Consider the following 14,811-nt stretch of genomic DNA (forward strand, 5'->3'; position numbering starts at 1 on the left):
ATGCTATTATAGTCATGTACCGAGTATGTTCACCTCAATCGTGCGACTTTCTTTCTTTTCTTACTCCTTCTGATAGCAGCATTCTTCGAATTACTCAATAAATGAGATGGAAGATCCACGATTAATGAAGGTCTTCCAACAAATGTTCTACACCTCTTGGCAGTCCACTTCAATGGTAAATTATTTACTACACTCGATATACCATCACCACTTTGCAGTTCAACTAATCTTTGGATTTGGTCGTGCATTTGGATGGTCCACGCCATTGACTGGTCAAGCAATATTGAATCATCCACTGGTTTCCTCCAAATGTCAAGTATGATTTTTTCGAACGACTGAAACGACCTGGAGTTTTTGTAACCTGACAGTTTTCACATACCATGTTCGCATAAGTTTCCTTGCATTGACCAAGAACAATCACAGAGAAAATTCTGACCCAGGATTCCAAACTATATGCATTTTATTTTTGTCTTTTTGACTTATAACCTTGGCAAAAAGGCGATCCTTGTCATCCAAGATAACAGCATTATCTGGAATTTGGAGAGCTCGATGCCATGAAGTTGAAGCAAGATACTCCTCCTTTACATTCTGATAAGAACCAGTTTCATCAGCCACACGATCGAGCCAGAAAGTTGAGTGCAATTCAGTGGTCAGCTTGTGGACTAACCAATCAACCCGTTGGAGTGAACCCAGATGTGAATCATCGTATAATTTAAGTTTCAGCTTCAAATGGTATGCTTCAATGGCACCAGCTGCTTCCTGACTTGCCAGCGGATGACTTTTCATAGTTGAACCTGTAATTGTGATCCGTTTGCCAGAACCAAGGGGTCTTTCTGTGGAAACCTCCACAAACAATCGTCGTTTTTTGAAGGTTTTTCCGCTTCTCACAGCTGCTCTTTCCACACCTCCGGATATCTGGTGCCAAATCGTCGCCCGTTTCCCTATTTCTTCGATAATAGAGGCCCACCTTCCACCGTAGAAGCCAAGCGGCCTGCGTCCTCTTTTCTAAACCTGGACTTAATCCCTCGAGGGAGGGCAGCCTATCAAATCAGATCACGTATTCGATGATATGTCGTTCCGCCATGTACATGTATTCGGTCTTAAATTTGGATGTTCCTGCTCGTGCCCAGAGAGAGAATGGGCACGAGCCACACATTGGCTCAATTCGACCTTCCACATCCAATTCTTCTTTCATTACAAGGCCCAGCTGAGATCATGGTGTTCCGAAGTTCCAAATTTAGTCCAAGTGAGATCAGCAGAAGAGAATTCCTCCTCTTGAGGATCCTGTAATCCTAGATCTTGAATTGATTCTGTAACTCCATTAATCTGCCTATAAAGTTATTCACTTTTCAGTGTTCACTAATTAGTAAGTTCATTATAATAGCAATGAAGTCTCATATTTTTCTTAACACACCCATTGCCATGAAAAAACTTCATGAGGAATTTTCTGAAGAAATGAGTTTTTTATTTTATTAAAGGGGTACATTTTAAAATGGAGAAGAACTTGATTGTTCTCAATCACAAAGAAGTTTCAAAATCATCCCAAAGAAAGTTACCAAAATAAGGATAAAAGCATATAATATGCCTAAAACTTAAACCTTAAACCCTAACTAAACGTCTAAAATAAGACCGAAACCGTAACACAACAATTCCTAAGGGGGTTTCGACCTTCTGATATTGCTCTGAAAATGAGAAACTAATACCAGAATTCACAAAAAAAAATAAAAAAATTTAACAATAATCAATATAAACAGTAAAATGAATCGACTAGCCAATACTTGTTCTTATACTTTCTCTCTATGGAAATGTTCGAATACCTAGAGAAATCTTCCCTTTCTCCCGGGAACCAGATGAACTGTTTAAAGCCTCTAGCAAGAACAACACTGAGGGGATACTCACGGCTGTTTGATCTATACCTCTTAATAGGAAGCCATTATATGTGTAATTACATTGGGACCTACAACTACCAACGGTCGTATTTCCACAGCTTTCAAAGAGTAAGTCTATATCCCCAAATTAAGAAATAAAAATTTAAGTTAATAAACAACTAAAATAACATAAAAAAAAAACAGTTCTAAAGGCGTTTAGAAAAACACCAGTACATCCATCTAGAGAATCTGATCGGAATAAGTTGGTAGTCGCCGGAAAAAGTTAACCGGAACTGAAGGCATGTCATCACGAAATCTTGGGTGGCGCAGATAGTAAAATCCTGAACAGAGTATGAAAGCCTTGAAGGGCACAGCATAGAAAACCAAAGATGCCAATAAGCAAAACACCACAAATATCCCTGTGGCACGCGGATCCCTCCAATTCATCAATGCCTCCACACGCTCACCTTGGGCTGCCACATCGCCAAGTAATGATTGGGCCCGACCCGCTAAAGCCCGTAACCGATCGTACCTTATGCGGACTTGATCAGCCGATCTTGTAGATGGAAATCCATCGAATTCTTCGTCAAGTTCATCCGGTCCCACTGCATCGACATAGGATAATCGCGGATCCATATTTGTAGGTAATCTGTGTCTGAATCTGAATCGTAACGCCACGATGAAGAAAGCATACATGAAGAGAGTTGGGAGGACCAAGTGAGGACATAAAACTACAGCAACAAGTAAGAGATGTACTAGAACAGTAGTAGATGGATTTATCCAGGTGCGAATTCCATCTAACCATCGAGCTAAAGAAGCCGCACGTGACAAACATCCAACAACTCTAAACCAATTAGCTTTACTTCGTCTCATACTCCACACGTGCGAATCTGTATCTAACATATACTGAACCACTTCTTGACCCATTGGTGGTTCTGACCTCGATAACCGCATAGTAACGATTCGCATTGCTGTGTGCCGTAGGATGTCTTGTTGTGCGGGACCCAATGGTTTCACATAGTGCATACGTGGCAACATTGGGTTGCTATATGCTTGGAGTAGGTTCATCCATGATGAACATGAAAATCTAACGGCTAATTCTATCTCACCCATCTTCTTTGCCCCACCTGGTTGTAACACAGTGAGTGAGTAGGAGTTCATGTACACCCGATTCGTATCAAGAGTAGCCAAGCGTATACGTATTTTTCCAATACGCACATCTCTCCCCGGCTTACCAGTTTCATCCTTTTTATACCTCCCATTATCAAATACCCCAATAGTTAATACGGTACAAGGATCGAATACATCCCACGTGTACTGCTCGTGCCAACGTGGATTGAATCTATCTAGAATTGTGCGGGTCCGGACCCACTTTGGTCCATACTTAGCAACCACGTAAGCATCGGTCGTCCCACGTGTTCCATCTTTTGTCTTAACAGGGAGGAGATTAGTGGCCCCACGAATTCCAACCTCGAGCAACCCAATAGGAGGCTTTGATAATTGCTTAGCAGCGGCACGAACATCACTAGTCACGTGAGCAGCTTCGTCCAACACGTGATACCCGCCTTCCAAACAAATCCGCACGTGAATACGACCGGCATAAGGTTTGTTCTCATCGCCGATCAAATTGAACCACCTCGATCTTCGTTCAGTACGATCATCGAGTCTACGATCAACGGTTGGTACGTGAACTTTAGCATGACCAACGGATTGACCAGCTGATATATCTTCCACGCTCATAACCAAAAACGGCTCGAACGGCTCAGCTGCTACAAAAACAAGATCTTCATTCCAAGTCGGATTAGCGGAGCTGGATGAGCTGATTGAACTCCTCCCAGTCTTAAAAACCTGCCCACCTAGTTGAGCCTTCACGTATAGGTCAGGATTCCGAGCCTTACCTTCGGCACCACCCGAGCCAAGCTGCAAATCCTGGGTTTGGATAACCGTTAACCTCAAATACCATAGCTTGGGAGAAAGATATACCTTAGCTCGAGTTTCCGGTATTAATCCGCCGGAATCTGACTGCCAAGCTTCCTGAAAAGCTTCATCGGCCTGAGTTCCGATCCAAACTGCAAGCATAACGTCAGTTCCCGACGAATTATCAGAACCTTCTAGTGTATACCATTGAGGAGCAAGAGGACTATCTGGTGGAACTCGTTTTGGTACTTCTTGAAGATCAAAAGAAACAGTACCAAGAGAATCTTCAGTTACTGTTGTCGTTGTTGTACTATTATTATTCTCATCGGTTGTTACTGTTTCTGTCTTCTTTTCCGACCAAACTGAAACTTCTAAAGCTGTTGAATTTAGGGCTTCTTTATCAAAAGCAAAAACTTGATCCCAATCTTTTCCGGTAACACATTTTGTTCGGATACTATGAGTTCCGATCACGAGTTTTGTGTATGTTGTTAATCCGGTTTCTTTATGTTTAGCTTTTACTACTCGAACATATAAAAATGGCATACGATCTACTAAATCGTAAGTACTCCGGTTCCGATCATTTGAACTGAGTGAACTCAGTTCTAGATCTTTAACGCCGGAATCATGAGGTTTAACTGTTACCTGTTTATGTTGTTTCACTTTCTCTTCAAGAACAAGAGGCGGATCTGTTGTTTTCTCAGCTGGTGGCGCCGCCGCCGCTCCTTCCTCCTTTGACTTTGAACTCTCCGGTGGTTTTTCTTCTTCCTTCTTCTCCTCCTCTGTTTTTTCCTCTTTTTTTTCTTCTTCTTTTTTCTCCTCTGTTTTTTCCTCTTTTTTCTCGTCATCTTTCTTTTCCTCTGTTTTCTCCGCGTCAGTTTTGTCAGTAGCAGCGGCGGCGGAATCAGCAGCAGGCGGTGGTGGCGGATCAACATCGACATAAGAGATTTTCAATCCGATCTCACCTTTAATCTGAGAAAAAACACTCCTTTTCTCTAATGGATAATAAACTAAAGTTTCAGATCCAGATTTTGCAAAACTAGCACCAGAAATCTTAACTTTACCAAGAAAAGTACTTCTCTTAACTGTATTCTTATCATTATAAACATTAACTTCTAGGGTTTCAGAAGCCATTGTATTTGGATCATGAACTACAAATTCGATCTTTTCATCCCATTGAGGATTCAAATCACGAAATAATGTCTTAGTTCTTCTTCTCTGTCCATCAAAATCAACAAGAACATAAGCACTAGCAGTTCCTTGACCATCTTTTGGCATCAAATTTCTAGCATTACAAATTTCAATCACAAGCTTTCTACTCCCCATGATTGATTTTCACACCTCACACCAGAACCAAAATCCCCAATCTGAAAATTAGGGTTTATGTACTAAAGAAAAAAAACAAACCCTAAAAAATCTGAGAGATTTTGTGTGAGAAATGAAAATTTTGATGAACTTTACACAACGGTAACAAGAATTTGATTTGATTACTTGGGAAAGGTAAGAGAAGTAGACTCCTGTTTATAAAGAAAAAAAAAATAGTTTATTGACACGCCAGATAGTCCCACGTCAGCTATAATAAGACACGTATATGACCTCGAATTGCGGAAAAATTAACCTGTAGCGAGGAGGAGATCGTGGGGTTGGGCTTGATCTGCGGAATCGCGTGTCTGGCGCTGACTAGGGTGTCTTAACTCTGTGTGCCGAGTCGGATCAAATAATGACGTTTTAGACCTTATTTTTTGTAGATATCTACGGAAGTACCATCCGATAGGCGTATCCGTATCTTTGATGATTGAAACTGTCGCTTTTGGTTAACCATGAAAATCTCATGGAGTAAATGGTACAATTCATAATTTCTATGCTTCCAAAACCCTAACTAACTATAAATGGAAGAACAAATCTTTGTCATACTGCAAGTATTTTCCAACGGTTACTATTGATATTTTTTTGTTATGTTGTTCTATTAGATAACGAATGGTGAAGGATAAAACTTTTTTTTTTGCGATATATATTATTCTACCCGATAAAATATTCTAAGAAAACTGAAATAATAATACATGAGATATCTTGAAATTCATTTTTTAGATGTTTTATATAATTAGTTTTATTCGGTAATATTTAGACACGTTGATCTTATAGTTCAGATAGACCAACTTATTTCACTCCTATCACCATCAAAAATATGATTTTGAAAGTTGTGAAATTTTGTGTGGTTAATATGCATATTATGAAATCAACATTTCACATGTGTAAATTATAATAGTTTATGATATCGTAAGGTTTGAGCGATTGTCAGGTGGTATTACTAAATTTACAAACAATGTATTTCAGACTAAACCGCATACTGAGCTCATTGAATCCATTATATGTATGGTATGGGTTCACAATTATGCGACTCTTCCTACATTCTACGCATATACTAACTAAGGTTGTGTTTGTTTTTTTATTTTTTCAGATCTGAAATCTAAATTGAGTCTCAATTCAGATTTCAGATGTTTGTTTTTTAATTTAAAAAAATCTGAAAATTTGACTGAATTTGACTTCTGTCTGAATGGGCTGAAAAGTAGCCCACTTATTTCAGACTTCAAAACAAGTCTGAAATAAGGGCCAATTTCTGAAATGTCGTGGAATGACGTTTATGCCCTCGTGATTTACAAAAAAAATCCTTCTCCCATTCTCACGTATCTTACCACCATCACAATTCACAGCCACTACCGCCACCAACCACATCGGCACCACAACCACACCGGTAACACCACCACATCGGTACCACCACCACATCGGCACCACCACCACATCGGCACCACCACCACTTTCAGAACAAGAAAAATACCACTATACAGTACCAATTTGAAACAAACCCTGACCACCACAACCACAACACACCATCACCAAACCCTCAACCGACCGCCACCACCACCGCATAAGGGCTTTGTGAACCCTCGCAGGATTGGCGAGGGTCATCTTGTTCAAACCCCTCATCCAGATCTAACTTTGGCTAATCTTCGGGTACACACAGAGAGAGAGAGAGAGAGAGCAAAAACGACAAGAGTACCACTCCATCATCAATGGAAACATCACCAATTTGGCTGCATCATCTTGTCGCCATGTTCATCTTGAGATCCAGTTGAAATTAGTACCATGAGGTTAGATTAATATATGATAATCAACAGTTGCATCTAATAAAACTCTCTCTTGCTTTCTCTTTGATCATCTTTGATCTTGTTATATGAACTTCCCTTTTTAGAATCTAGGGTTTGGAGAAATAGTAAGTAGCAGCTCTTTAGATAAGAGGGAAGGAGAGAGAACGTGAGAGTGAAAAAAGTGAAGGATAGGGTTTTTTCCTCAAAAATATCAATGGGGGCAGGGATAATAATGTAATTTATATAATACAGATCTAGTTAGTCAGATTCTAAAAACAAACATCTTACTAACAAAATTATTCAGCTAATTCAGATTCAGCCAATTCAGATTCAGACAAAATAGAAAAAACAAACACAACCTAAGTCTTCAGATATTTTGATATTGGTCTTGTTCGATTGAGAATGGCTCAACACTATATTTTCTTGTTCTTTTCATTTTTTTTTTGTTGAAAGATTGTTCCTTTCATTTTACATGTTTATGAGGTTTCTTTTGTTGCATATGTTTTTGAGGTTGATATGGATAGCCATAGGCTCTTGTTCTTTTTCATTTTACATGTTTATGAGGGTGCTATGCGTTGGTTTTTATGTAATTACGACTATTAAAAGATGCCATTTTCTATCATTGGAAAATGGATATATATATATAAGAAATAGATTTTCCCCATAAAGATGAAAATAAGAAAATCAAATCCTTTGGATTTTTCCTCAAAAGGGCGACCTCTTTAATTGTAGAAAAAGGACATAGTGCCACTTGCTTCTCTGCCAATATGAACGTTGCTTTGTTATTGTGCTCAAATCATGCATTTATTTCATAAATCCTCTGAAATTTCCCTTCTTTAGTACACCAAATAAACTATAGAATGATTATTTTAATCTCCATAAAGGGGGTCTGTTTGGTAAGTGTATTCATTGATATTAGTTTTTAGCACAACAAACATTACTTTTTTTAATGTTAATGGTTGGGGATGCTTATCCGACCGTCTCAAATGACTATGCGAGGTAATTCTTGACGGTTTCCTTGCTGTGCATATCCAAATCTTATTCTAAGTAGAATTATTGTATAAATTATGACATTGTTGTGAAAATGTGTGGCTTAACCCATACAAATATATGTTGTAGATTTTAGAATCATTTAAGTCAGTTGTAGTACAAAGATGCTTCTTGAAACTTGTGATATTGTGGTGCATTATACAATCCAAATGGGTACTTATATTATGATAATATTGTATGCTCAAATACACTAAAAGTATCATATAAAAAGGTTGGAGGGGGTAAAAGTTACAAGTAAAATCATAAATTTAATTTTTACTCGATTTGGTTATCAGTGTGTGCACATGTAAATAAATTATTTTATTCAAGTTATCAATGAGATAAGGATAGTTCGTGTCTATGATGGACGAAGGCAGATGTTAAACGGTAACTATTTACTCTGTTTAATATTGTTTAGTACAAGTGTACAACATCCAAAGCCTAATTGTTCTAAATGTGAGTTTTAACTTGGAAAAAATGTCAAAGGCCTTTAGGTAAACATGGACTTTTGCTCAGGAATAAAGCTAATATCATAGAAATCAAGTGTTTATTTCAACAAGGGTAGTAGGTTTTGGGTCTTCTGTACTTTTTTTTTTGGGTCTTCTGTACTTGTTTATAATTTAAAATCCATTTGGGAGACTAGAGGAAGACTCCCACTTTCACAAACTGGAACTTTCACATCTCCTTAACTTGACATACATACTTTAGAGGAAGTCGTTCTTTAACATACCAAGGAAAAGTGGCATTTTCTGGAGGCTATTATGAGTCGAAAGCGTTCGATCGCATTGAATGGCATTTTCTGGAGGCTATTATGAGTCGGATGGGTTTTTCTACCCATTGGATCCATCTGATTCATACCTGCATTTCCACCTCTACCATGGCGGTCCTTATAAACGGACGTCCTGGTCCTACTTTTAACGTCAGCAGGGGTATTAGACAAGGCGATCCCCTTTCTCCTTTCTTGTTCACTCTTGTCATGGAAGGCCTTAGTCGGCTTCTTGAAACTAAGGAGTTGCAGATCCCGTTCAAGGGTTTTCCGATCCCGCGTACCAACATCAACCTCAAGCATCTTCTGTTTGCCGATGATTGTATTATCTTTGGGCATAATTCTCTGGATAACATTTCGGCCCTTCAATACATCCTTGACGTCTTCTGCTCTTCTTCTGGCCAGATGATAAACTTCGACAAATCCACTATCTTTTTTTCGAAAAATACTCATCCAAAATTCAAGCGTATTATCACTCGTAACCTGAAAGTTCACCAATCCTCGAATCTCGATAAATACCTTGGTACCCACCTTTTCATAGGCGCAAAGAAGCAGAAAATTTTTTCTTCCTTGGTCACTCAAATCCAGAATAAGCTGTTCAAATGGCAAACTTCTCTTCTCTCCCAAGCTGGCCGCTCCATTGTTATCAACACAATTGCAGCGGCCGTTCCCCGATACCAAATGCAATGCTTTGCCATTCCTAAAGGTATAAGCAATCGCATTGAAGCTCTTCAAAGAGCTTTCTGGTGGGGAAAATCCAAATCCATCCACACCATTAATTGGGCTGCTATTTGTCTTCCGAAGAAGCTGGGAGGTCTTGGCTTCCGTTACCCAATCCTTGATAACCAAGCGTTCCTTTGTAAACTTGTCTGGCGCCTCAATAAGACTCCAACCTCTCCTTGGGCCTCGATTCTCAGAGCTAAATATTTCAACAAAGATCAAAAACCTAAGGTGGCGAAAAACCATCACTCGTGGCTTTGGAAATCCATATCCAAGTATATTGACAAAGTCTCTAACCTTACCTTTTGGGATATTAATAAAGGTACGAACATTAATATTTGGCAGGACTATTGGGTACCTAATCACCCCCCCCCCCTCTGACCAATAGTACTAATAGCGACCTGACTAAAGTTCATCAGCTTATTAGAAATAACAATTGGGATACTAATATTTTATACCAATGCTTTAACCATGATATATGCAATGCTATTTTAAGTATCAATATACAGGCACAGCAGGACGACATAGCGAGATGGTCACTCACGAAATCGGGTAAGTTCACTATCAAATCCATGTACTATCATCTTCGGACTGAACACCATAATTACGATTTAAAAGACTGGGGTTTTATTTGGTTTCTGCCAACTTTACCCAGAATCAAACTATTCCTCTGGAAATGTTGTACCAACAGTTTACCTGTCAGAGATAAAATTGGAAACTACATAGGGTATATTTTTCATTGTGAACTCTGTCAGAATCAAGAAACTATGATACATGTCCTTTTACATTGTGATTTTGCTAAGGTTATTTGGATGAACTTCAACATTATTTCGAGTAATATCAATGATCTCGTAGAATGGATCATCTCATGGAAAGAAATTGATGATGACATTTGCTGTCGTTTTGCGACTATAATGTGGCATATTTCGAAAGCACGCTGTGATAAATGCTTTAAATCTAAAGACCCGGTCCCGATGAAAATCATTGATGACATTAACAGTAGTACTATTCGGCAGAACACTCAGAATACTACTCAACAAGTTGAAAAAGAAAACTGGTGGTCACCACCTGTTTACCCGTTTGTAAAAATTAATGTGGATGCTTCCTTTATAGCAGTTCAGGAGGAGGCAGGAATAGGGTGCATCATGCACAATGACGAGGCATCTTTTCTTGCCGCAGCAGCTTTCACTTGCCGAGGTCAGAATGCAGAAGAGTGTGAATGCAAAGCGATACTCAGGGCCATGCAATGGGCACACAAAAAGAAAATTAACTTCATTCACATTGAGAGCGACAACCTTAACATAGTTCAAAAACTTAATAAGGAGTCGGACGACATATCGTGGCAGGCGGAAAGCATCATAGAAAAAATACAACAGCTGGAGGTCAAATACACACAGGTTTTATACACTCATATCCCCAGAGAAGGTAACCATAAAGCAGATCTACTGGCCAAATGGAGCAGAAGAAATTCAGGAACTTGGGTGTGGCTTTCTTCACTAGATCTTCCGCAGGAGTTGTCTCCGCTTTGTTAGTTTGCTTCTTTGTTCCTCAACAAAAAAAAAAAGGAAAAGTGGTGTCTTTCAACAAAAAAAAAAAAAAAAAGGAAAAGTGGTGTAAAGTGGGTCGGGCGGGGCAACTTGTGCCCAACCCGACACTTTGGCGGGCTTCAGATCAGGCCCAAGCTGCGTCAGCCTCCTAGCTCAGTGGCTTCAGAGTTTCAACAGATATCAATTTCGCTAATCTAATAGACATAACAAATTGATATATGTTGATCCTATGCTAAGTACAAGCACTCATTGGAAGATTTAGCATAGAACCCACGGTCGACTAGTATTTGGTGTAAATGTTCAGAGCATAGAACCCATGGTAGCCTAGGCTCGAGTACAATGACGCTATTGGTAACCAAATTGATATCTGTTGAAACTCTCAAACTAACACAAATATGATACATCCTTCTGTTAATGTATTGATGTACATTTGTATTTTATTCTTTTCACAAGGATAGCTTTGTAATTTACATTTTTGAGTTTCCCTCTATAAATACAAACATACCCTATTTCCTAGGGTATCTTGAGCTCAACTCCACATGGTATCAAGAGCCTCTTACTTTTTTGGCTTTCTGTGTCATCTCGATTTCTAATGGCTTCTTTCACTGCCGCCAACATTTCTCCTCCTCCTTCTTCTCCTTCTTCCTCTTCTCCTTCTTCTTCCTCCATGCCCTTCCCTGCTCTTTCAAACATAGCTAATCTGGTTTCCATTCGATTAGACAATACCAATTATCTCCTATGGAAAAGCCAACTATTACCTATTCTTCATTCTCAAGATCTCTTCAAGTATGTTAATGACTCTCACCCTCCTCCTCCTGAGTTTCTTACCTCCCCAAATGAATCTTCATCTACTCCACTCATTAATCCTAACTATTTGTATTGGTATTGCATTGACCAAATGCTACTCTCATGGATTAATGCAACTCTTACTGAACCTGTCTTAACTCAAGTTCTTGGCTTAACATCATCTCGATCAGTCTGGGAATCTCTTGAACGTAACTTCTCTTCCCTCAACTCTGCTCGCCTAATGAATCTGAAACTTCAATTTCAAACCATTAAGAAAGGCTCTTCCTCAATTTCTGATATCTTGAGCTCAACTCCACACCTTCAACCTATGACCGTTAATCTATGTTCCTCTAGAAACATGCAAACCGATTATTGCCATACTTTTTTACTTTGAGAAACCTATCTAAAACTCCAATAAGGTGTCCAAATAGGTGAGTAGGTGACGATATTTACTGCTCATTCATTCGTTTTCTTCTCTTTTCCATTAGAACCTGGTAAATTTATTCGGTTATTAGTATCTAATTTTTCTATAAATTATCACGCATAAGGTCTCCCTTTTTCTTCTGGAGAAATCTCCTTTTGTTACGGTCCTTATGATGTTTTTTTGTGGTTTGCAGGCGGGCATACAATGATCCTCTTCGATCAAAATACAATGCGAAGATGGCAGGAATGGATGCACCTATAGAGAAACTCAGAGGAAGCAAGAAATTGAAGGCTTGGGACAGTCGATAAAACATTGAACTCGAAGTATAAAAGAAATGGCTAATAGCGATGGATGATATCATTTACTAGAAATGTCAGTCATGTGCTAGACAACTCAATCTAAATTATGTTTTCAATTTTATCTTAGTTAGGCATTCTCGACCTATGTATGATCAGATAAATCTTTTTTCTTAATCTGCATTGAAATAGAAAGCTGAAGAACCATTTAAATCTTGTATCAATTGCTTTTGTAAGTGTGATGTACGGTCCTGTACTCCTATATCAAGGACCACTTTCAATGCCCTAGTTTCGCTTATCATGTAACTTTTCTACTGCACAATTCTTATCAAGCTGTTGGTTTGCTTTTGAAGTGAGTTCACCCACCGAGATAATAACCCTTTCATCGGGTCTGTTGCTGTTTCAACATATCTTCTAATCAATAAAAATTACACTGTTCTTTCTGTTGTTTCAATAACCTTTTGATATCAAGAGAATTTACACTTCGAAGATAAAAAAAGTTTCAACTGAAAAAATCCATCAATTATCAAATCGGTACAAAAATTTCTTATTTTCTTTGGAATAACTAATGTGGTTAATAACATTACAACAATGGTAGTCTGCTGTAAAATGATATGATCGGTACTCCTGTCAACAGGTAGCTCTCTGTTAACAAAAAGTAGGATGACAATATAAAGTTGATTGCTGAATGACACTCATCAAAAGCCCATATTGGACTCAAACAGGGAATGCCGAGTTCGGGTTCACCAGTAATTCTGATGAACAAGAGCCATCTTTGAAATGATGAAATCCCCTATTAGACCCGGCCAGTGAATTCTGAGTTCGGGTTCACCAGTAATCCTGACAAGAACAAGAGCCATCTTTGAAATGATGAAATCGGTGTTTATCTCGAATTATGACTTCTCTATCAGTAACAACTGATATGAACTTGATTGCAGAATGACAGTCACCACACATCCGAAGATTCTTCACGATCCTGATCATAGTTCTTGTCTTTGTGTTCATTAAACCAAAAGTTATAGCTAACTTCTCACTATGGAATCTGAGTGCGAATTCCCTCTCCTCCTCTTCCAACTCATGCATCACCGATTCGGGTTCAGGTAAATAACCAGCTTCCTTTGATTTCCACATCAACTCCTCCAAATACCGACAAATTTCAGATGTTTTCGAATGAGATTTATCACCCATACAAAACATATGAGTTACATGATCAATCTCTACTAAAGTGTACCCAACTTGCTTCTTCAAACCTCTATTAATCATAATATCCCTAACCTTTTCTACTCGATCCATCCTACCTGCAGAAGCATATATGTTTGATAATAGTACGTAGTGAGCAGGATTCTCCGGCTCTACTTCTAACAAATGCTCAGCTACTTGTACTCCTAAATCGAAATTCTTATGCATTTTACATGCACCAAGTAAGGTTGTCCATATTGCAGGTGCGGGTTTACCCAATATCGATTCCTCAATGTATTGAATTGCTTCTTCAAGATATCCTGCGCGGCCGAGTAGATAAAAATCGAGTTCCCGAGTTGTTTATGAAGGTCCTATGAGCTCGATACCCTAGGGTCACTGTCTAAATCAGATTTTAATTATTAACGAGGCTTAGGATCGTAAATGTTGTTTCCTAAATGGGCAAGAGAACGGTGATGAAATCCGAACTCCTATCTTGCAATTGGGTTTTGTGCCCTTACTAAAATGTTTACACTAAACAGTTCGGCAAAACAATGAGGCAAACAAATTCACACAATTACCCACTGACAGGAGATTCGTGGGTGATCAGAAAAATTACCTCCCGTTCTAGACGGGCGATGACCTTTGCAAACGACCCGGACCACTATTCCCTTAAGTGTTCGAATCTGAGGTTTTTTTTTTTATATATATCAGAAAAATTCCTTTTGAGTCCTTCTTCTTGTTGCACCTCCTCTTTTGATCCTCAGTGTTCTGCACACCAAAGAAAACTGAGAAGCAGGTCAAAGAATTCAAAACGCAAAAAATTTTTACTGAAAATAGAAACAAGATTAGAACAAATCCGCTATTATTCCCCGACAACGGCGCCAAAAACTTGATGTGTCCAAAAAGGTACACCCGCAAGTATACGGGTGTCAAGTAGTAAAACCTAATAAGACTAGGATCGAATCCTCAGGGACTAAGTATAATCTATTCTAAAACTTGTATCTATGGTGATTTCTCTTTTAAAGATTATTTTTAAAGTGAAATAACTAAAACAGAAACAATAAAAAGTTGATAATCGGGAAACTTATGAGAAGGGAGGATCTAGGGTTTCAAGATCCACTTTAGCAAATATGACA

General features: G+C 38.7%; 1 protein-coding gene across 1 annotated transcript; it reads right to left on the reverse strand.

Moving 5' to 3' along the window:
- Nucleotides 1–1,988: 1,988 nt before the first annotated feature.
- LOC147532172 (C2 calcium/lipid-binding plant phosphoribosyltransferase family protein) lies at nucleotides 1,989–5,547 on the reverse strand. The gene is made up of 2 exons (XM_086647097.1): nucleotides 5,401–5,547; nucleotides 1,989–5,299 (listed from the first exon to the last, which is right to left on the reverse strand). Exon 2 carries the CDS (start codon nucleotides 5,106–5,108, stop codon nucleotides 2,109–2,111), a length of 3,000 nt encoding a protein of 999 aa, XP_086503223.1. The 5' UTR covers nucleotides 5,109–5,299; nucleotides 5,401–5,547; the 3' UTR covers nucleotides 1,989–2,108.
- Between the last annotated feature and the right edge of the window lie 9,264 nt (nucleotides 5,548–14,811).

The sequence above is a fragment of the Eschscholzia californica genome, unplaced genomic scaffold, assembly GCF_041429995.1.
Source record: "Eschscholzia californica isolate CP2 unplaced genomic scaffold, dmEscCali1.0.p SCAF_6, whole genome shotgun sequence".
NCBI lineage: Eukaryota > Viridiplantae > Streptophyta > Magnoliopsida > Ranunculales > Papaveraceae > Eschscholzia > Eschscholzia californica.

What these genes read in the sequence shown, in the direction of transcription:
- LOC147532172 (XM_086647097.1), bottom strand. Translation starts at nt 5,108, where the DNA reads ATGGGGAGTAGAAAGCTTGTGATTGAAATTTGTAATGCTAGAAATTTG.